Consider the following 21,232-nt stretch of genomic DNA (forward strand, 5'->3'; position numbering starts at 1 on the left):
GTTTTTTTTTTCCTCATAATGTTTGCATCGTGATGCATCCATGCATGCCTGAGAATTCTTTAAAATAGTTCTGGAAGGTATACAAAATTCCTTTACCTTTGACTTTGCCAGGGTGGTGGTATCAAGGCCTAACCCATACTCGTTCGAGGAGGAGACCTTTGTTCAGCAGCAATTTCTTAAACTATTTTACTTAACTGATAGACTGTTAGGTGTTAATTTTCGTCAATTGTACTTGGAAGATGACAAATGTGTAAAGGATTACAGCACCAAAAAATTAAAAATAAAGATGATTATTGCACACAGATCATATTTTATTGATGAATCTAACATTATTCTTAAGTTAAACAAGATTATAGCAAAATTTCTATTGCATACATAAACCATTTTTTTTCCAGTAATTCTCTTAAACCTCATAACATACCAAGACAGTGAAAAAGTTGTCATATTTGGATAAAATGCTTTTGTATAAAAGATACAATTTGGAACAGTTAAATGTATTCGTAGAAATCGTTATTATAGAGAATTTCTTGGTTTAAAAATTGACCAGCATTTTTTATTATCAGGTTTTACATAATACAGATTACCATAATAAAATATTTATTTTAGATTCCTGGTTTATATTTCTCAAAAGTTCAAATGAATATATTCCATGTTAAAATTGTACTTGAATTATCATATAATAAATTGATATATCACACTTATAGGTAGGTGTATTATATTCGAAAACATTTCTTAAATTAGATATAGTTGAAAAGGACTACGAAATTGGACTAGATAGTTCCTATTCAACGTGCAACAATAACTACGACATTAAAATTTATAAAATCAAAAAAATATTTATTTTTCAGTTACATACTTGATTGTGTACGATATGCCTCAGTAACTTGGACATAGACATACATTTAGCCGCTGGGCATTATAAATGACTAAATTCTTACCCACTTATTCATAAAAATATATGAAGTTATGAAAGGCTTATAAAGTGTTTTGTTTCTTTCACTCTATAGCGAAATGAAAAAGAGAAAACATATTATAATAGCTTTTTAATTAAAATAGGTTTATTATATGAAGTTATGAAAGGCTTATAAAGAGTTTTGTTTCTCTCACTCCTTAGTGAAATGAAAAGAAGAAAACATATTGTTGTAGTTTTTTAACTAAAAGAGGTTTATAGTGTGTTTATGAATAAGAGGGCTAATGTCCGGATATCCACGCTACTGAAACTAATCGTCCAAAATTAAGTACGTCAGTGTCGTGTGATAAATTCGTCACAAAATGTAAATGGCACATACAATTTTTTATAAATAGCTGCCTAAAATTGTCAATAACAATACACTTCCTTATCTCTTGTACCATATGATGTGATGTGTGAAAATAAATAAAATCTCAATACAGTCCTAACCCTCTAATTACAAGCCTATATACATACATAGATTAACAGATTGTCGTCATTCATTAAATAATTTATAATGTGATTACGATATATTTATTGTTTAGCTGTATCTTTTCGTTCTAGGAGAGAATTAGCTACTTGTTCATATAAGGATCTCTTGTATATTCGCGGTTGTCCATCTCTAAGTCCGTGTGGGTACAGGCCGAAGGTAGATTCGTCGTCGAACCAACTCGTCGTGGGCTGGAAATCAAGAGCATATATTTATAAACACAGATCGATGTTTGTCGATTCTGAACGGGGTCGATGTATACCGCACGTGGTTATGTCGTATGTTTCGATAACGAAGTAAACCAGAATATCACTCTGCCTAAAACAATAGATATTCGAATACGCACTAACCACAGTGATTAAGTTTAATTGGATCATATGAGGAGAGAATAGAAGCACAGATATATAAGAGAAAATAATTTAATATTTTTAACGAACTCATTTTACTTCAGTTAATCGCCCTTTTCGCTACTTTAATAAGTACTTTACAAAGACCCTAAAATTAGAATCGATAGATCGCACTTAAAAGTTCATTCGGTAACAGATAACAAAGATAAAACTTCATAGCTACAATAGTACGTACAGTACTATGCGAAACAATTCGGATCGATAAAAGCGTATAAAGGGCATTATATGACATTCGGGATTGTTTGAGTGGGCGTATGAGCGCGGGTACATTTACGTCAGACTTTATAACAGACGTGTGTGTGACGTCAATACTTGTATCAACTTAAATGAAAGGGAGGTTAAATTAAGTTTGCTGAAGTAAGCAGAAATCTTTACCTATTTCGGTACCAACGCCTACACTTTCTAGTTGCGTATTAGCTTGTACTTGTGCGTTTGGGTCGAGAATAATACATTCTTCAGTTCAATCAAAAGATTTGTCCAGCAGAATATTGATTTTCGTAAAGATCTCATCTGCATTTTCATCAAAATCTATACATTAAGTTGCGGAAATCGTAACAAATTAGTAGACCAACAGAGTTACTTTTGCAACTATAAGTAACAAGCTTTGCCCGCGTGGAATTTAAACCCTTTTCTGGGAAATCCAAAAAATCCTCTCATAGTGCTCCTCTAATTTTAACTTGCTACGCTCAGTACCTAGTTTCGGCTGCGCGTTGTCCATCAGTCAGACGAAAGGGTTTTATATACATTGATTGAGAATAACTAAGTTGGTAGTTCGGCACTCACCTCTAGTTTAAAGTTGAGTATGTGAGCGACGGTCTGGTGTCGTGGAACTGTGACCACTCGCGACACAGGGAAGTAGCCGGGGTAGTTGGCCGTCACCTCGTAGTGGCCTGGGGTCAGCAGACGATAGTAGTCTCCATATGCACCTGGATTAAACAACACAATGTATATTAGAGATAATAATATGAGGTTTTTAATTAGTTAATGCAAAATTTGACTATATAGTCGACTTAATTATTTCAACACCGCTCAGTAAACAGTCAGTTAAGCAACCCTTGGCGCGGTCCATCTATAGATAGGTGACCGCTTAGTGGTATTTGAACTGAGCTTCGTGCTTCGGAGGGCACGTAAATAGTCGGTCCCGGTTGTTCTCTAATAAGATAACAGTCGTTAAGCCATGTCAAAGGCCTTTCGGGCGGCTTGAACAACTTTAGACACCAGGTTGACCACTAACCATACGACAGACAGAAAGAAAGAATATTACTTTAAGCCAAGTAACGAGTTTTAAGAATGACATCAGATAGTCGAGTTTTACAAAACAAATCAACTTTTAAATCATCGCATTAAGGAGTCAATTGTAAACAAAACAATAACTGCTCTTGGGAAAAAAAAGACGATGTAATAAATAAATAACAGCTCATAATAATAGTGAGATTGTCTGACACTTAGCAGGCGTTGTCGTAACCTTGGCCTTACCTTCTCCAAATGAAAGGAGAGCCATGCCCAACGACATCAAGGAAGTTTACTGACTTGTTTTTACACATGAGTTATAAAAAAGAGCATGTATAGTAATGATACCTTATAGTACATTAAATAATTTATCACTTTTACATTTTTTTATTTTAAGTTATTACAATTTTAGTGCAGTGTTTCAGATATTCTAATTGATATTTTTGTTTTTGGTTGACTACTACACAATCGTCATTATGTATTTCAACAATATCTAAAGAAGCTTTCAGAAATCGGGTGTTACTTAATTTAATAATACCTACTTTCATATCTGGTCGACATTCAATATTAACATTTTTTTAATAGGAAAATAGGTTTATATACTAGACCTAGAATAACCGTGTTATCAAATGTTATCAATTTTTTTGATAAATTTGCGTTAGGGTCATCATTGAAACACATTTATTACATACATTTGATATATGGGTCATATAGGCATATAATAACATTATCAATCAATAACGCGGAAGCAAAAGCGAGCGATCTCATGTTACTACGGACTGTTTACGATCATTCCTATCGATCTGTTATAGGTCCGGAGTCTGGAGAGTACGTGAAAAACTGTGTCAGTTATTTTTAAACCGACAGACTGTTACAAAACTGATGTTTTAAAGTATAGTACAGGGACGGTAACAGCCATAGAAAATCTAAATGCAAAAGTTAAACAGATTTAAATTTTCAAAGTAGGTATTATGAGTGAGTTTTTAAATTATTGTTGAATTAGAAAAAAAGAGAATGTGAAATACTCTTGTATTTGGCTAAAATGTTTCTACTTTTAAAATAATGCATGCCGTAACATCATTTGTAAGTAAGTATGTCTAATCCGAAGTTCAGCAGTATCTTCGTAAATACTCAAGAACGATTTGGAAACGTAATTTTTATGGTTATCCTTATTCGACGCAAGAAATATAGTACCAAATAAAATTATAATAAATCGTAAACAATAGATAATAACTTATAATAATATCTTTTGTACAATGCAACGTTTTCTTTGGCAACAATACCCACATTCTCAATTCAAGAAGTGTGCGTAAATCTCTTTTGTATTCCAACGCACAGTCAACCTATTTTCACAATGTTATCTACGTAATATAGCTAATGTGCATACAAGTTACGATTACATCGATTACAGGCCCTAATCGATGTTCCTGCATTAAGTCTATAGCCTATTAAGGTTTACCGTTTACAGTTACACCCTTTACTAGAGTGCTTACTGCTTATAATCATAATAAACATATTAGGCAGGCATTGAATAAATTTAGTAATTTTTTTGGAAATACCAAAACGTAGCTCCGGAGTAAAATAAAAATCCCAAATAGGATCCCTTATCGAAATCAGACAACTAAATACAAAAACGGCCAGACCTGTCTTTTAGTGAAGAATTGTGCACATCAATTATAAAACAGATCCATACATCTAGCTGTACAAATGAGAACAAAAATAGCGCCAGACTGCGTACAATTTGATAACCTAAATGTATGGAGTAGAGTGGAGGCGTAAAACACAATGTTATTCACTATCACAGTATAACTAGATAGCATCCGTAGCGATTGTATCTTACGCACGAAATTCCAATAGTAGGAAGCGTATATTGTATGAAGATTATGAACGTAACGTAATTCATTTTCTCACGAATGTTGTATAGCATAAGCATGTTTCCATGGTAACATTACGTTACGGGTCGTTTTTATCTTAGTTGACAACAATACACCCTGAGAAAGATGCAGCAATTTAATAAACGTCAACTTGATATAGCGAACCCCCTGTACAAACGATACTTAATGACTCGAGATGTCTGCGGCAGAAGGAAGCACTTAGTTACACCAATCAGTCTCAATTTACTGAATGCAAACAACTATTAATTTAGCTGCACCGGACAAGTGCGAGAAGATACTAGATGTAATTACTACATTGTTTAATTCTATCTACGATATAATAGGCCTTTATCCTATGTATCTTCTATACAAACAAACAAGAAGCCCTATATAGTTCTAATCCGTAGTTACGTAATCCTAAATATACAGTCGAGTCATTAGCACCCGCTTATGTCGCACATTAGATACGCTGATCCGTGAAAACTCCTTAAATAGATCTAACGTAACATATAGAATAAATGATCCGGTTTAGTGGCATACGATACTCTATGTTACTCTTATTATAAATTCGTTATGGCGTAGGCGTCAAAACGGATCTAGAATTTTCTTGTGCAAACAAATACTACCTATACGAGTTTAGAATAAATAACTGTCAGCATTCCCACTAACAACAAAAGTCTTTAGGAACAAAACTGTACAAATTAAATTTAATTAGCATGAATAACGCTTTAACACCTACCGCTCCATCTAAGTATATTAGACACAGTACTCGAATGAAAAACTTAATACTATTAAAATGAAAATCAAATGAGCCGCGCGCGTGAAGTGTAACTCACCTGTAGTGACGTCGTGACGAATGGGTCTGGGCACAGGTCCTGTGATGTTCACCACGGATATGATGGCGTTCTGTATGAACCCAGAGTCATCGGTCACAATCCCCTTGATGCCAACATGCACCTTCCACAAGTACGCAAGTAAAGCTTCGCGATTCCTCTCCCATTCTTTGGCCAGATCACTCTCCTTCGTATATTTATCGCATCCCAACTCCAGTGTAATTTCAAACGCGTTCGTCGCAAGATAATTGAAGTCCTGCATACCTAAAAATAAATGTGTTGGTAAATCAAATAAGTGGTATTTAATCAGAATGACTAAAACCGTAACATTCCGAGCATTTCGTACGATACCTCTAATATAAATTGGTATTATATAAACAAATCACATATAATTTCCGAACTTGGAACAAATATTTGTAAGCCATAAAAATATTTGTCACGTGCGAGGGTCCGACCCAGCCGACCTCTAAACGTGAATAATGTCGCAGGGATTTGGTTAAATAATGCAATCAAGCCTTCTGTAAGAATGTAGCAACTAGCACGTGGCAGGATCATTACGGTGACGAACGAAGGTGACCGACAGATAATTTTAAGCTTCAATTTAATTTGATTATTAATCACACTTTACTATACCATCCATGTTTATTTTTCGGCCTATAGGTATATTAATCATCTTAGCGATGACATTTTTCCGTAAAGGCAGGGAATAAAACAAAACTCTGGACATAAAGACAAGCCCTGCAAGTCTGTAACTCCAGAATTATATTGTTATGCAGTCGTTATACTGTTTTGACTTTCTCACAACATTAAGTTCAAGACCGTCTTGGAACATCAGGTAAGATCTACCTAAGACGAAACTATATTTCTAGACAACAGTGAACAACTTATATTTAATTATTCTATAAGACGTCCATGACGTTGCCGTCCGTCGCGCCGACGGAGAGTAACATTCAAAATGTAAGTAACCGCTTACGTCAATATATCCGACCTATTGTTTCCACCAATATCCATTGCTAATCCCACTTGTTTCAAACGTTAGCAAACAAACCTTTCATACAAATGTACCGCGGGCTACGCTACAATTGTTATGATTAAAAATCACTGAACAATGCAGTTAAAATTAGCATTACTAAGCCATCCGCGTCTCATGGTCAACTCCTGTTAAAATGTAAATGCCGCAATAAACAGAATGAAGTGAAGTGATCCATTGCTTAAGCTTCCTGCTTCTTGAACTTCCTTGTCTTCCTACAAGTACTATGATTGTAAGTTTTAAAGGAACAAAAAATATTGGTGTCCAATTATCCAACGAGTACCAATCCGACTGGTTATAGGTACTAGCGTGTACAATAAATAATACTGTGACATTTAATTGCCACAGTTATGTCGACTTACAGGTGCAGTTATAAAAATAAGTAGAAGGATTTATAAGATGGTTGTTTAAATGCCGTCCTAAAATCCTGATCAGCCCGAGACCTACATCAACATTTAAATTTATAACTTAGCAATTTAGCCAACTCCAGAGCACTTCTTAAAAAAAAATCAAAAGGATCCAGCAACTGAGGAGCCCAGTCTCATCTATACATTATCATTGATACGGCAAATGGTACGAATTTACTTGTTTAACAAAATGAATAAACAAAATAATAATCGCTGACTCAAATTTTACGTGTTGTAAAATAATTCCCGAAAGCATTTATACGCCAGTTTCAAACATAATAATAAACGCGACATTGTCCAAAATTACTTCCGTATTCATTAGTCACAGTGATGAATACATGGTTACCATATTCAATGTTTTTGAAAATACCAGCAATTTTAGTTAAATGTGAATCCATTATGCTCGCCGCTAAACTGTTAAGATATAAAACAAACGTAACGAAAGAGTCGAACGCGTGACCTTTCGATGACAGCCTGCTTTGCACTTTTCATCTCTAGTAGCGACGTTACTTGCCGATTTAAAGAGTGGCAGACATTATTTATTTAGATTATATTTGCATGTCACATTAATACTTGCTCTGCTCTACCAATTGAGGCCTTAAATCTAGCTCTAGATAAATTAAACTGGAAATACCAGTAGTAATAAAAAATATAATTAGATATTATTTTTAGTATGACATTTAACCAACCTCCTTTCAAGCTGTACCAGGCTGCCCCGTTAGTAACTCCTCCTTGTTTGCCAAAGTTATATGTATCAGAATCTTCCGAACTGGTGGTGTGACAACCGCGACGGGTCGCCGATGCCATATCCGCGTGAGCGTCCGCATATGTTGAGGCCAGCTCCCTACAAAAACATTCTGTAATGGTCATTTCTATATGCACTTCTCTAAATACTTTATTAAAATTTTATTTTCTACCAGATGATATTTCTGCAGCTTGTATACCCATTTATTTACCATGCATATAATTATTAAGATATATTATGAAGGTTTTCCACATCATGTGATGGTGTTAATTTTTTCATAAACTGTCATGTATTTCTCAAAAGGCTGGCAATCTCAGGAAGGCATGAATTGAATGTACCTACCTAAAAGTATCATCATCGGGGCTGGCAGAATATTCAGATACTGGTGCTCCACTCCTGCTCTCATCATAAGGATAGTTGGCAACAAGGTCACCACCATGCATAGCAGCACTCAACACAAATGGAACTGACATTATCCAGCGCATAACAGCACGGGTCTCTGGCTCTAACTATAGGAAACATAAAATATTTTATAGAAACTAGGTATTTACTTTCGAATATTTAATTAAAATGAGAATAGAACTCACCGGTGCTGCAAGCCGTGTCAGATCTTTTAACAAGTGATTGTTATGGTTGATGCCTTGACGCTCATATTCAAATGTTATAGCATCCAGATCTGGGAAGTTCCTGTTCAGATCCACTGAGTGATTATTTGTACGGCCAATCAAATAATCAACACCACCCTTTAAAATTAAAATTATAAATAATAATACCTTATTTGTTGTTTAACATTCATAATAATGTGTTTAATATTAGCTTGAAGATGCACTTACAGTATCGGTAGATAGTTGCCATCCATCAGGGTTCATTGAAGGTAGTAAGTGTATTCTGGTGGAATGGATTAGAGCTCGGATTCTGCGATCTCGGCTATTGTATTGGTCACATAGATAATGAGCTAAGCCCAAAAGTAATTCTCGTCCCAGAACTTCATTGCCATGAATATTTCCCACATATTTTACTTCAGGTTTATCTAAAAATATTTGAAAGATATAACTAATGCACATTAATGTTTACGTAGGTAGAAGTAAAAATTAATTAACGTTATTAGCCAATACTACTTACAAGGCTGATGAAACCCGGGATTATCCGAGAATTCTATAACGTATAAAGGTACGCCGCATACAGACGGTTCTGTTAAAGCATATACCCTCGTAATATTGGGACATCTTCGGTGAACATCTTCTAATACCACTGGAAGCTGCTCATTGTTATGATGTTTCCAAACAAACTCTGCTGAGGTCGTCAGCAAAAATGCTAAACCCACACACAAATAATACGCCATATCCACTTTATGATTAAACTTTCGAAGGTAAATTATTAACGCATTATTTTGTAAAATTCTGTGATGATCACACGGCAGCCCAGTGAAACAACTAAACAAGTATCGATCGATTTTCCCGCCAGCCCCACTCACTACACCCACACATATAAAATTGTTGCTGACGCAAAAGACACACTTGGTAGAGTGGGGCGCAATACCGTAAATGTACCGATATCAAACATCGTAGTCGACTAAACAGAATATGCATTTGTTTAATTTGCGGATCATAGGAAAAGAGTAAACCTCGAATTAACAATTTGATTAACTGTACTCGAAACGTCATGTAGTAGGTAATTAATTTTATTAAAATATAATTTACAAGCTTGAAATTTTCATTAATTTTTGTTTTTTTACTGATAGGCCACGACCATTAATGAAAATAAGTAAATAAATTATAGTGTCTAAATATATGAGAATTCTCTTGAAAACAAAAGAGCTATTAAAAAAGCTATTATGAAGTATATGCGCAACCACGTAGGTAGTTAGTACTGTCGAGTATAGAAAGTTAGACATTTAGAATGTAGGTACCTACTGCAAAAATAATTCCTACGACGCCCGTCAGAGGCGCTGATCAGATTTTGATACAAAATTTCTCGATTACAAGCCGGTTGTCGATAGTCGATAGTAGTAGAGAATCGAGCTACAGAATTCATCGTTAAAAAGAAATAATAACTAACAATTAAAAAAAAATCATAATGAAAACAACCGAGGTAGGTACCGTCCGTCCACACTTCTCTGTTTTAAAACTATATAAGTACCTACTTATTACTGAGAGTGGCCAGCGTAACCAAGTAAACTAGTACTTTGTTGTCTGGGTGGTAGTATGATGCTGCTGATCACAAGGTCTTGTATTCGATTCCCGAGCAAAGTGCCGCTGCGTTTTTCTAATTTATATTATTGAATTTTTCAGTCTTAACCTAGACTTTGGAAGCCAGCAGGGTATTTGACAAAAGGCTCACTCTCCACTACTTAGGACTAACAACTACATATTATCTACATGCATTTCACGCCTACCGGCCTACTTCCGTCTTTTATTTACGCTTTCGGGAATATCAGGCGTGAAGTTAATAAATGAATATTTGTGTCTTTGTATTACATCCTATTTCGCAAACTGATTATTCTATCATGGAACATTTTTTTTTACAGCTAACTGAAGTAGAAATAAAACGTTTTTGTCTTTTAATTTATAAAAAAAAAAACACTGCAACGATATATTTGTCTGTTACTTTTTATTCAAAGATAAAAGTTAATTAATTATTTATCGTAAAATAGATGCCACCAATCAACTCAAATAATTTAGCTAGATCCTATTAAACGATTTTTAGGTCCACTTGGAAAATGGGCTAGTGCGCTTTGGTTGTACGAGTACAAATAAGTGTCCTTTGCACTGATCTGTTTGCGCCGCGATCTATTTCACATTGGGCTGAGCTTGTGTAATATGTACCTAGAAGAACATAAAATTAAGTACAGAATACTAGGTAGGTACCTACATAATAATTATTATAATTTGGTAGGTAAATATGCCTACTACTGGTGTATTTATTTTGTAGTGATTTAATTGTTGATATTATACTTATTCTTGTCCATTGTTCGGTCCTTTATTATTCTTGTGGTGATACACAATAACTTCTCCAATGAAAACTACGATTGACACCATTATACCGGTTACGTATATTATGAAAACACCCTGTAATTAAATAACCACAGCAAATAAGTTAAAAAATACACTATTAAAATGCAGGTGATTTACAGTTACAGTAGTTGCCTTGAGTCTTATTACTTTTACTTCGTGTTTGTTAAACTGGAAACTCGAGCTTTCATTAATAAAAGGGCAACCGCATTGAATCCTTCTTCAACTTTTTTTCTAAAAATGTATAGCCAAATGTTAGCTACGTACCACAACATCGTTCAGATTTAGGATTTTAGTGATACCACCATCGCTCTTAGACCGGGACAGTCTTACTTCTAGCTGTACCTTATAGTTCAAGTATTTCAATGCAACCTGCAAAATTTTGGAAACGGTAAAATTTACATTCGAGTTTTTAAAACAACGGTATTACGAACATCACGGAACATTGGACTCTAGATAATAAATCTCTATGTTTATCTTAATAATCTCGGTATCTACCTGTGTTTCCCAAGCCAGCATTAAACCAGACTGATGGAGCCTGCCAACCAGTGTACTGACTTTTTCGGTATAAGGAGAACTCTTCCTCAGCCATATAACACATTGCTCGTAATAGAAATCTTCCGTCATTAACATCATATCGAGAACAGCTTCTTTTGTTAGGTATTCGCCTATTGCGAAAGTCCCTGCAAAAAACCAAGTTCTCTTTGCATTGTCAATATTATTTATTTTTGTTTTACTTATATAGCACAATTGTGAAAACAAGCCTCCTCATTTCTCGATATTTTTTTTTTGTATTTTTTTTATAAACCCATTACCTAATCGAAGAAATATCCTTTTGGCCACGCTACTAACTAAGGGTGTGGAGTGATCACAAACTTTACCAAACACGAGAAATAAAATTAAATTACTACATTTAAGGACACTAGCTATCGCAAAAATAAATAAGTAGCTGCAAATTAAATAACATTACCCGCCGGCAACTTCTCGATACTAAACGCCATGCTCCTTGTAAAACTTTTCCTTTCCAATTCTTCAAACGAGTATGTCCGGAACTGGCCAAGAAGGTTTTTAATCAATGGCTAAAATAAAAGTTGATTTAAGTTTTTTTACTATACAAATAATGCACAGTACGTAAAATCAGGAACGGCATTCATACTTCGGATGATGGTCGGAGTGAAAACGTCCAGGCTTCACTATTAGCGCCCCATTCCATCTTCCTGTCGACTATATCCTGCATCATATCAATGGATGGTTCGAATCTTGGTACAGTGAAGGTGGACGCAAGGCCAGCGCCGTAAGCGCAACCCAGGATCAGTCCAACAATCAGAAGCCAACCTGTAACGCTCCGTATTCTCCAAGATACATCGTCTTGAGACTGTTGGACAAATTGTAATTCACTTTATAAAGTAAAGCAATAGTTCAAAATCCTTTTATAAACCGCGTAAGTTAAGAGCACCGAAAATTATAGATTTATAGATTTTCGAACTTTATGGCTTGTATAATGAATCGCTATCGTTAACGAATAAGTATCGGTTAACTTAACAAGTAAGTAAGAATATTGACACATTTTCCATACATTTGTTGTCACTTTATCTTAGAGACACGTCAGCAGACACTTTTCCGTAATCCTTGATACTGGTCTTGAATCTGAGGTATTTTCATTCTAAGTTTATTGCGATTATTATTGTAAAAAAATATTGACTATTGAAAATACGTAAATTAAGAACTTACTTGCGCAATCATCGTTGCAAAGACAGTAAAGAATGGAGTTGCATCTGGAGGAAATCCTTGAGCAATTAGAAGACCAAGCGATGCATAAAAGAAAGTGAAGATCACCGCAAGCCACGAATACCACGTAAAAGGCATCAACGGCATCTCCCAACTCGATAATAATCTGCACATAAAGTGTATAGAACTGTCCAACATGATTAGAGAATCTTTATAAATAAAAATAATAAAAATAATTCACCGAAATGTATTTACGCGCATAACTTTAAAACAACTTAACTAAATTGGATAATCCTTTTTTTATATGTTTATCGATGGGACTAAAAATTACACGGGACTGCAATCAACGGGATAAATTGCACTTTGCGCAGACGAAGTCGAGCAAATCCGCTAGTTTTTGATAAATATAGATTATTAAGTCTTAAAAACCTGGGTGCCGGAGCGATGCACGTTATACCAGTTCTTAATACAGCTGCTGAGAAATCCATTACCCTCCATTCTTCATACCAGGAATAGAGAGAAGCTGAAATAATGTAGGTATCACTATTATCCACCAATGCCCGAAAAAACCTATTTAAATAAAATAAAATAGTGCGGCCGACGCGAAGGCATGATTAAAATAATGAGGTCTTAAAATCTTCCGGCCTAACACTTCCAATGTCTTACCTTAATATAAACACCTGTTCCTAGAATACTCACTTATTCCAATATCAGCACGATCCTCTACAACGCTCCCAATAATTCCGATTCCACCGGTCTCATTTTCATAAATATCACCCCATTCATCCACATCTTCGCGCACTATTTCAATGCTACAATTTAACCACCTGAAAGGATGTCAAACCATTCAAAATTAGTTAGAAGTAAGTAAATTACTTTTTTTAAAGTTTTGAGTTGTGATGGGTTAATACATTACCTGCAAAACTCATGAATTATTCTCACATCAATACCGTCTCTTTCAAGTGGTTCTATAGCTGGGTCAAGATCTAACAAAACATAAGGTTTGTAGGTAAAACAAGCTACTTTCAGCGTCTTGCCGTACAAGTCTGACATATCATGGGGAAATAAGTTTACTTGATAATCGAACATACTGTTACAAGAATTCCAACGGTCCAAGTAGAAAGGTTCATGAATGAGTTCGTCTGAACCAACGAATTTATGTGTAATTAAATCAAATATTACACATTCAGCTTCTCGTTTATAATATGAAACCATCAGCATATTGGCCACAAAACCACTTTCTTTCATAGAAAACACTTTCGATGGCAGATTTACATCATTTAAATCCTCCTCACGGGGCAAAATTATAATCTTTCGGTCACTTCGTCGAATACTTCCGATATGAACAACTCTTTCAAAAGCAGCTAGGAATTTATCAGGCCGTTTAACATGAACCACGTAATCCGAGCACCCCATTTCTGAGGCATAAAGTATTTGTTCTATTAAATTTTCTTCATCGGGAATTATGTACATAAATGATACGGGTGAGGAAAATGTTATTGATGCATCAGAGACAAAAGTAATGCAGTAGGATGACGATAAATAATTTTGTGTAAGCGCTTGCAGTAGTAATTCTAAAGGTAACAAACTGCTCGTTGGAATCAACATGTTGTCTTTCGGTATAAGAATATTGCAATGATTGATCCGTCCCACTAGGAACGAGTCGTCGTATAAGTATGCAAAAAGACACTGGGTTGTTTAGGAATCCTTATACCTAATGCAAAAAACTGCTTGAGTTAAAAATAATTACAATAGGTGAGTAGATTCAAAAAGTTTATCGATAAAATCAGTCTCTTATTAAATTGTTTTTTGCAACCCTTAAGTTACCATAATATATTATCTTTAATTCCAAACTTCAGTCTTTGTTAGGCTTCTAACAGTAAACAGTAGATAACATTTGATGATAAAGTATGTTTCCAAAAGAGCTAATTTCATAACAAAGCTGCTATATTAATGTACGGAACCAGATTTGTTTCTAGATAAACATAATACATACTTATGCATAAATTGATGTTGTGAATGCAACTAGGAAATAATCACATTAATGGTAAACATTAGTATTTATTCACTTTCATATTCAAAGGAAGCATTGCGTAATAATACTGTTATTTACCGTCATAATATTAACAGCCATTAAGTGTAACTATTGCAAAACAGCTTCAAAGAAACTTAATGAATAAGTAGTAATCAGTACATAATTGTGGTTGTTACAAAGAAAAATAAAACTTTATTATTTATAACAACAAAGGTAACAGATTGATGTAGTGTAAGATTCCACATTAAACAAAATAAAATGGATGATTTTTGTTATGAGCCGACTGTTAAACAGAAACCACTAAAGCTAATGGATATTTTGTTATTGTTGTGCGACAAGACACACGCGGTTAGCGCCACCTTTTATTTTACAACACTGATCGTGTTTTGATACTTGCCAGACGGAATTTTTTACTCATTATGACTCTCCGTAACAACATACTTTACCAATTATTCAATAGTTAAATAAATTGGTAAGTACTTTATATGGTACAAGAAGTGTTAATTACCTACCTAATAACAAGCCTGGCTTCTCAGAGAATTGAATTTCGTTAAAGGAAACGTTTCATTGAACTAATGTATTCTAATCTATCAATAATCACAGACGTCTACTTTCACATTGTGACTTCACTTTCTCTGCATCTTTCATTTTATATAATCCTTATGTAAATAAATCCATAACATTATCTAAAACATTTTTAATGCACTCCTTGTTTTCTAATTCTTCATCGTGCAATCGTGTTTCTATAGAAGATGCTTAAGTTAATGCTTTCAAGAAATAGCTTCTTATTTTTTTAATTCTCTGGTAGAAATATTAAGATGACCCGGTCGTTGTATAACGTGTGTGTGGTCGTGAGTTTCCTTGCCGCCACGGTTGGCTAATTAAGGAGCAGCCGAAAAAACTGACGCCGCTTCATACAAACTTTGGCTACCTACCACATAATGAATGAGTAATACAGATCTTCATATAAACTTGATTGGTGATTGTTTCTGACATACCGATGAAAAATGTGTACTAAAAGTGTTTAGTGTAAGCACTAAACAGAATTCCTTTTGACCCTGTAGGCACCTGATAGGTAAGTCTTCTAGACCTAACCTTTTTGTTACCAAGGTAGCTATACCCAACCTTTTTGTTACTTGGTGAAAAGCCCTTTTATGGAGTTGTGAAGATTATTTTTATTATTGACAGGACAGTTGACACGGACCGTTATTTTTAGTAAATTGTATGTCTCACAGTAACCGACTCTCAGTAAGAACTAAATAATGATACTAATATTTAGTAGTAATAAATTACCTACCTATTATTTACTCTAAAAAAGGAATACAAAATACATTACATACAAACCTTCTACAGGAATTATTTATCTGATCTACACAGATTTAAATCTTAAACATATGATGCAAGAAGGACTATAATGGTTTGAATCCCAATTCAATCTACCACAAACAAATCCCTAAATTCGGGGTTATAATGTGCAGGTTGTTTGTACAGTAACATTACACGGTGCGGTGACAAGCGCCAGAGTGTATTGATGTAATATGATACATCTGTCTGTACTCCGCCGTTTTTTCAACAGCTGTTTCATCGGAAATATTCAATTTGGTTTCTTAAATAAACGCTAGAAGTATAACCAAAACCTTTAATATAATAAACCTTAAGTACAGGTTTAAATAAAAAAATATATTGTAGTAATTAAATTACAAGTAGAGATTTAATCTTAGTCTTTCTTTCTCAATCTAGCGCTTGAAATTTCAATAGACTGCAGCCAATGCTTGATTTCTTCAGGGCACTCTGGTTTTTGGTCATTTCCAGGGATTCCTTTGAATAGTGTCTCTGCATTTACATCGATAAGGTTCTGACGAGACAAAACGATGGCACGTACGAAGCCGTCACCCAATGTGATGAATTTCTGCTCAATGAACATGGTCTTGTCCTCCCAATAGACCAACTGAAATAGAATGAACAAATAATTTACAAAATTGCAAACATAGCCGTGTTGAGATAGTACAAAGTCTTCGGTTGGAGCCATTTCTCACTTACGTTAGAACAACTAGACATTGCCTCATCTGATCTGATTAAAAGTAATGGGGTTAGTAAAAGAAAACTAGAAAAAACACTGTATTTCCTTGAAAATCCTTCCTTCAAACTCTTGTAGAAGTACAATCTATAAAATCTGCCTAAGCAATTAAATAACTGTGACTTAAGTTAGTATGCTGTAAAACGATTGTAGGTAGGTAGGTACCTACCTATCTAAACATTGCACAACTCCAGTTATAAACATCAGTGATATTCACCACAATAGCCTTGCTATTGAAAGTGTATCCCTTGGGACTTCATTCATGCTCACTTCATATAACTTGTATTTAAATGCATAGTTATAAAAATATATACTGACCTTAGTTTCTACTTTATAAGCTTTGAATATGGGGATGGTTCTTCTGTAACGGATGCTGGAAGCTCCTTGCAGTGCGTGACCATTCGCCGCAGTTATGTTTGCGTAGATACCGGTACGGTCGTAGAAGTGAAACCTGGCGAAATCCAGCTCACGAACATAGCGAGCATTGTTCATGTGCTTGAGGAAGATGTCTACATCTTGCGTGGTACAGAAACCTGAAATAACGTTCAATATTTATTAAAATTTTTTGATTATAAAAATATTTTTAATCACACTGAATGAGTAATATCTCGCTATAATTTTATCAGTAGAAGAAAACATACTTCTATCTTAAGATAAGATACTAAATGCAATGTCCAGCCACGCGCAAAACCGTAATAAAAGAAACAGCCTAGTCACCTAATTTTAAACTACTTACATTTTTTAAAACAAAATGTGAATAAATAAACAATGTTGAATAATTTAAAGGAAAAACATTGACTGACAGCAACTTTAGGTATGTAATTATTTATAACACTACTTATACGTAGATATCTACCTACTGCATAGCAAAGCCTGTATTGGTAATGCAAGGATCTTTGCACATGCAGGTTGAAACGTAATGATGGAAAACTCTGTGATGCAGATTTTATGCGAATGAAATAAATGGTACTTATGACAATAATTGCAAATCTGCAACCTTGCATCTGTTAAAGTCCTTTTATACACAAAACCGTTAATTTATGATTTCCTTTACGGTACTTGTTGCAGTTTTGGACTAGGTGCATAAACAAAAAGTGCGATTTGTAGGTATGCGGTATTTAAAATTCATTACCCAAATAATTTAGTCAGCTCATCAATTAATTCGTTTAAAAATATAAAACGCAACTCACCGTAAATTGTAGTCGTATCATTAATACCACACTTCTTTTGGAACAATCTGCCGAATCCTATGGTGAAAGCTACTCTTAGAAAATAATTAACATCCCAGAACACGTATGCAAGTGCTATGACAGCCAAAATTATACAATACATCGTTGCAAAATAATAAATTAATAAATACAACTTAATTCCTCCACACAAATGTCGCGTAAGGTCTCTTTAAAAGTGAAACGACCACTAAGTTTTGATAGACACAACGTGTAATAAAGTAATTAATAAACATACTCTGAATAACAAAGATAGCAAGATCTGCGGATTTGCTATCTTTATTTAACTTAAAACTATCTGGTATAACAAAAAGAGACAGAAGTACTGTACTGTTAGCTGTATGACTATGAGAGTGCGAGATGCAAGGTGCCGTTGTCTACACAAGTTCAAGTTGAATGTTGGTCTTGTAGAGTCACTGACCATTTGACAACGAAATGAAGTCAGCAGCAGTTCATAGCTATTCTATCCAACAAACCTCATCCTCTCTCCTAAGACGCTGCCAGCTATGGAAAAATTCGAATATTGTTGCATAAATTGGAATCCGAATTTCTTAAACCTGTTTCAAGCTACAGGCAAGTACCGTAGAAAAGTTTGCCAAAATACCATCTTCATTGATTGCCTTAAACTCAGCAACATTTAGATTAGTTATTCATCAAATTATATTAAAAATTATAAGGTCACAGTGTGTAAGCCAAAATAACAAACATCTAACATTAGGTACGACTAGTTATTTTATTTAATGTGTAGGACCTTTCAGTAATTTCGAGCTACTTATTTGCATACTACGTAACCAGTGGTCAATATATTCTGGACGAGTGGGCTTGATGTCTGCTCCAGGTAAACCGGCCAGGAGAGCTTCAGTAGAATCTCCATTTTGTCCTATTGCGTGTTGCCGGGACAATAAGATGGATCGTACTTTACCATCCCGCAAGGTAATAACATCATGTTCCAAAAATAAAGACCGATCGTCCCAATACACAAGCTGCAAATAAATGCTATATTAGAAGTTATGTTTCTACAATTTACATTTCCTTAATTTAACATTCATTCAGAACCAAACATTGTATCGGAATATTTTATTTCGTTTTTGAAAGTCACCTTAAAACCACGTCATAGTTGAAAGTTACTCACCTTTGTTGTTATTTTATAAAGACCGAACAACGGTACAGGATCATCAGTTATTGTTAAAGTGCATCCTTGCAACGACTTGATTTTTAACTCTCGACTTCTACGGTATATACCAGTTCTCTCATAAAAATGATAGCGGGCAAAGTCAAGATCTCTTAATAGTCTGGTTAATCTGACGTGTTTGAATGTTATATCACAGTCTTGGAACGTACATATACCTGAAAACATTTAAAAAACTTAGTCAAATACTGTTGTTTATACAGTAAATTATGAAGAGCGTATTTCACCTAACTGTAAGTAAAAATATAGGCCAAACTCACCATATATCGTCGTAGTTTCGTTCAAAGCATATTTCCGTTGGTAAAACTGTCCACTTAACACTGAAATAAGTGTTCTTGTCAAATAATTGATATCACACACTACATTCAGAAGTATAAAAACTATCAAAACGTAGAGATACATTTTTACAAAATGTTCTATACTTTTGCGTTTGATTTGGTAAACGTAGCTAGACGTATCTTCATACCGACGGAACTCATTGTATGCTAATTAAGTGATTGTTGTAACCTTTGGAATAAAGAATGTATCTTCTGTATATCAATGAAGTGAGTTCAGTCCAAATCGTTCACTTTTAAATTACTTTTTAATAAATCCGAGTAACCAATTAATTTATTCGAGGCAATTACGTTACTATGTCGACGCTCCTTCTTCAACATTTTAGTACTTACCTACTTAGTAATTTACTGTTTCTGGGAGCCTTAGGTAGGTGTAACGTAAGTATCCGTTGACAGCGCAAATTAATTAATTATTTGTGTAAATTAAGTTATACCTGCTTGTACGGTGAAGTAGAAAATCATGAAGAAACCTTGCGTGACTAAGATTTTTTGTAAACTTTACTTTATGGTATACAAAGCCAGAGTCCCCAGCCCTCAGTTAGCCATAATTAACTCATAAACTGACCCTCTCCCATTCTTTGATATTAGGTTAAGCTAAATGGTACCTTGTTCTCAGTTCTATCTACTTATAGTATTTTGTCTACTTAAAGCCCTTCTCCCATTACGATACGCCCGCGCGACTATAGTCTCGGAGACTAGTCGCCACGAAGTATCTCACATACATTTGTATGGAGACTCTCACATTACGATACTGGTATTCTACGCGTTCGCGACTAGTCTCGCGATACCCGCCGTGTTGGTCGCTTGTGCGTCGCGTCTCGCGTAGACATGCGCTTAACATGTTCGGGAGCGGATTGAACATGGAATCATTCATTTCCTAATTGGAACTATGTTCAGGAAACATGTTCGCGGAACTATATAGTTCCACCACGTTTCAAGTTTGACAGAATCTAACATTTGATAATATAGGTAGTTCCTCAGTTCCTCACAGCTCCTAGGTGCTATAGAAACTGTGAGAAATTGAGAACTGCTTTATAGTTTATACATTATTTGTTACTGTATAAATGTAGACAAAAATATCCCTTGATTTACCTTCATACTTTACACAGGCTTAGGACTGTCAACCAAGAGATAAAATATAAAAAAATATGCAATCTACAGTTTTGACTTTCCTACGATTTTATTACCTATAATAATATGTATAGATTGAAAACGGCTCAAGATGCAAGTAGGACTCTTTAGACATTCGGTAAAAAGATAAAAATTTCTTATCATCGTGTTGTAGTTCTTGTGCGGCTACAAAAACTCTACAATTTATGTTTCTTTCAATATATGGATGAATCCAGTATTTTCTACTCTTGCGTTGACGTCTTCTATTTCTATAAAACAAAAAAACTGCAAGAGCTTCATCGTCACTGGAGTCGCTCGACATAACGTCAGTCTACAAAAAACGAGTTTGCACAAATGATGAATTTAGTAACTTTAAAGCCCTTCTCCCATTACGATACGCCCGCGCGACTCTAGTCTCGGAGACTAGTCGCCACGAAGTATCTCACATACATTTGTATGGAGACTCTCACATTACGATACTGGTATTCTACGCGTTCGCGACTAGTCTCGCGATACCCGCCGTGTTGGTCGCTTGTGCGTCGCGTCTCGCGTAGAC

General features: G+C 34.9%; 4 protein-coding genes across 4 annotated transcripts; all 4 read right to left on the reverse strand.

The window, feature by feature from the left end:
* Window positions 1-287: 287 nt before the first annotated feature.
* Window positions 288-9,457, reverse strand: LOC142973014 (carboxypeptidase E-like). The gene is made up of 8 exons (XM_076114525.1): window positions 9,088-9,457; window positions 8,799-8,995; window positions 8,553-8,708; window positions 8,308-8,474; window positions 7,910-8,064; window positions 5,787-6,047; window positions 2,630-2,772; window positions 288-1,630 (listed from the first exon to the last, which is right to left on the reverse strand). Exons 1-8 carry the CDS (start codon window positions 9,305-9,307, stop codon window positions 1,484-1,486), a joined length of 1,446 nt encoding a protein of 481 aa, XP_075970640.1. The 5' UTR covers window positions 9,308-9,457; the 3' UTR covers window positions 288-1,483.
* A 1,025-nt stretch (window positions 9,458-10,482) lies between these two features.
* LOC142973366 (glutamate receptor 2-like) lies at window positions 10,483-14,318 on the reverse strand. The gene is made up of 10 exons (XM_076115021.1): window positions 13,621-14,318; window positions 13,404-13,531; window positions 13,134-13,227; window positions 12,708-12,870; window positions 12,133-12,351; window positions 11,947-12,055; window positions 11,475-11,659; window positions 11,244-11,348; window positions 10,875-11,033; window positions 10,483-10,790 (listed from the first exon to the last, which is right to left on the reverse strand). Exons 1-9 carry the CDS (start codon window positions 14,310-14,312, stop codon window positions 10,920-10,922), a joined length of 1,809 nt encoding a protein of 602 aa, XP_075971136.1. The 5' UTR covers window positions 14,313-14,318; the 3' UTR covers window positions 10,483-10,790; window positions 10,875-10,919.
* Window positions 14,319-16,364: 2,046 nt separating this feature from the next.
* LOC142973018 (protein THEM6-like) lies at window positions 16,365-18,250 on the reverse strand. Its single transcript, XM_076114528.1, has 3 exons — window positions 18,007-18,250; window positions 17,135-17,349; window positions 16,365-16,687 (listed from the first exon to the last, which is right to left on the reverse strand). Exons 1-3 carry the CDS (start codon window positions 18,146-18,148, stop codon window positions 16,457-16,459), a joined length of 588 nt encoding a protein of 195 aa, XP_075970643.1. The 5' UTR covers window positions 18,149-18,250; the 3' UTR covers window positions 16,365-16,456.
* Window positions 18,251-18,395: 145 nt separating this feature from the next.
* On the reverse strand, window positions 18,396-19,708 carry LOC142973017 (protein THEM6-like). Its single transcript, XM_076114527.1, has 3 exons — window positions 19,492-19,708; window positions 19,175-19,389; window positions 18,396-19,025 (listed from the first exon to the last, which is right to left on the reverse strand). The coding sequence occupies exons 1-3, from the start codon at window positions 19,631-19,633 to the stop codon at window positions 18,780-18,782; spliced, it is 603 nt and encodes a 200-aa protein (XP_075970642.1). The 5' UTR covers window positions 19,634-19,708; the 3' UTR covers window positions 18,396-18,779.
* Window positions 19,709-21,232: the final 1,524 nt, after the last annotated feature.

This window comes from Anticarsia gemmatalis, chromosome 5 (assembly GCF_050436995.1).
Source record: "Anticarsia gemmatalis isolate Benzon Research Colony breed Stoneville strain chromosome 5, ilAntGemm2 primary, whole genome shotgun sequence".
NCBI lineage: Eukaryota > Metazoa > Arthropoda > Insecta > Lepidoptera > Erebidae > Anticarsia > Anticarsia gemmatalis.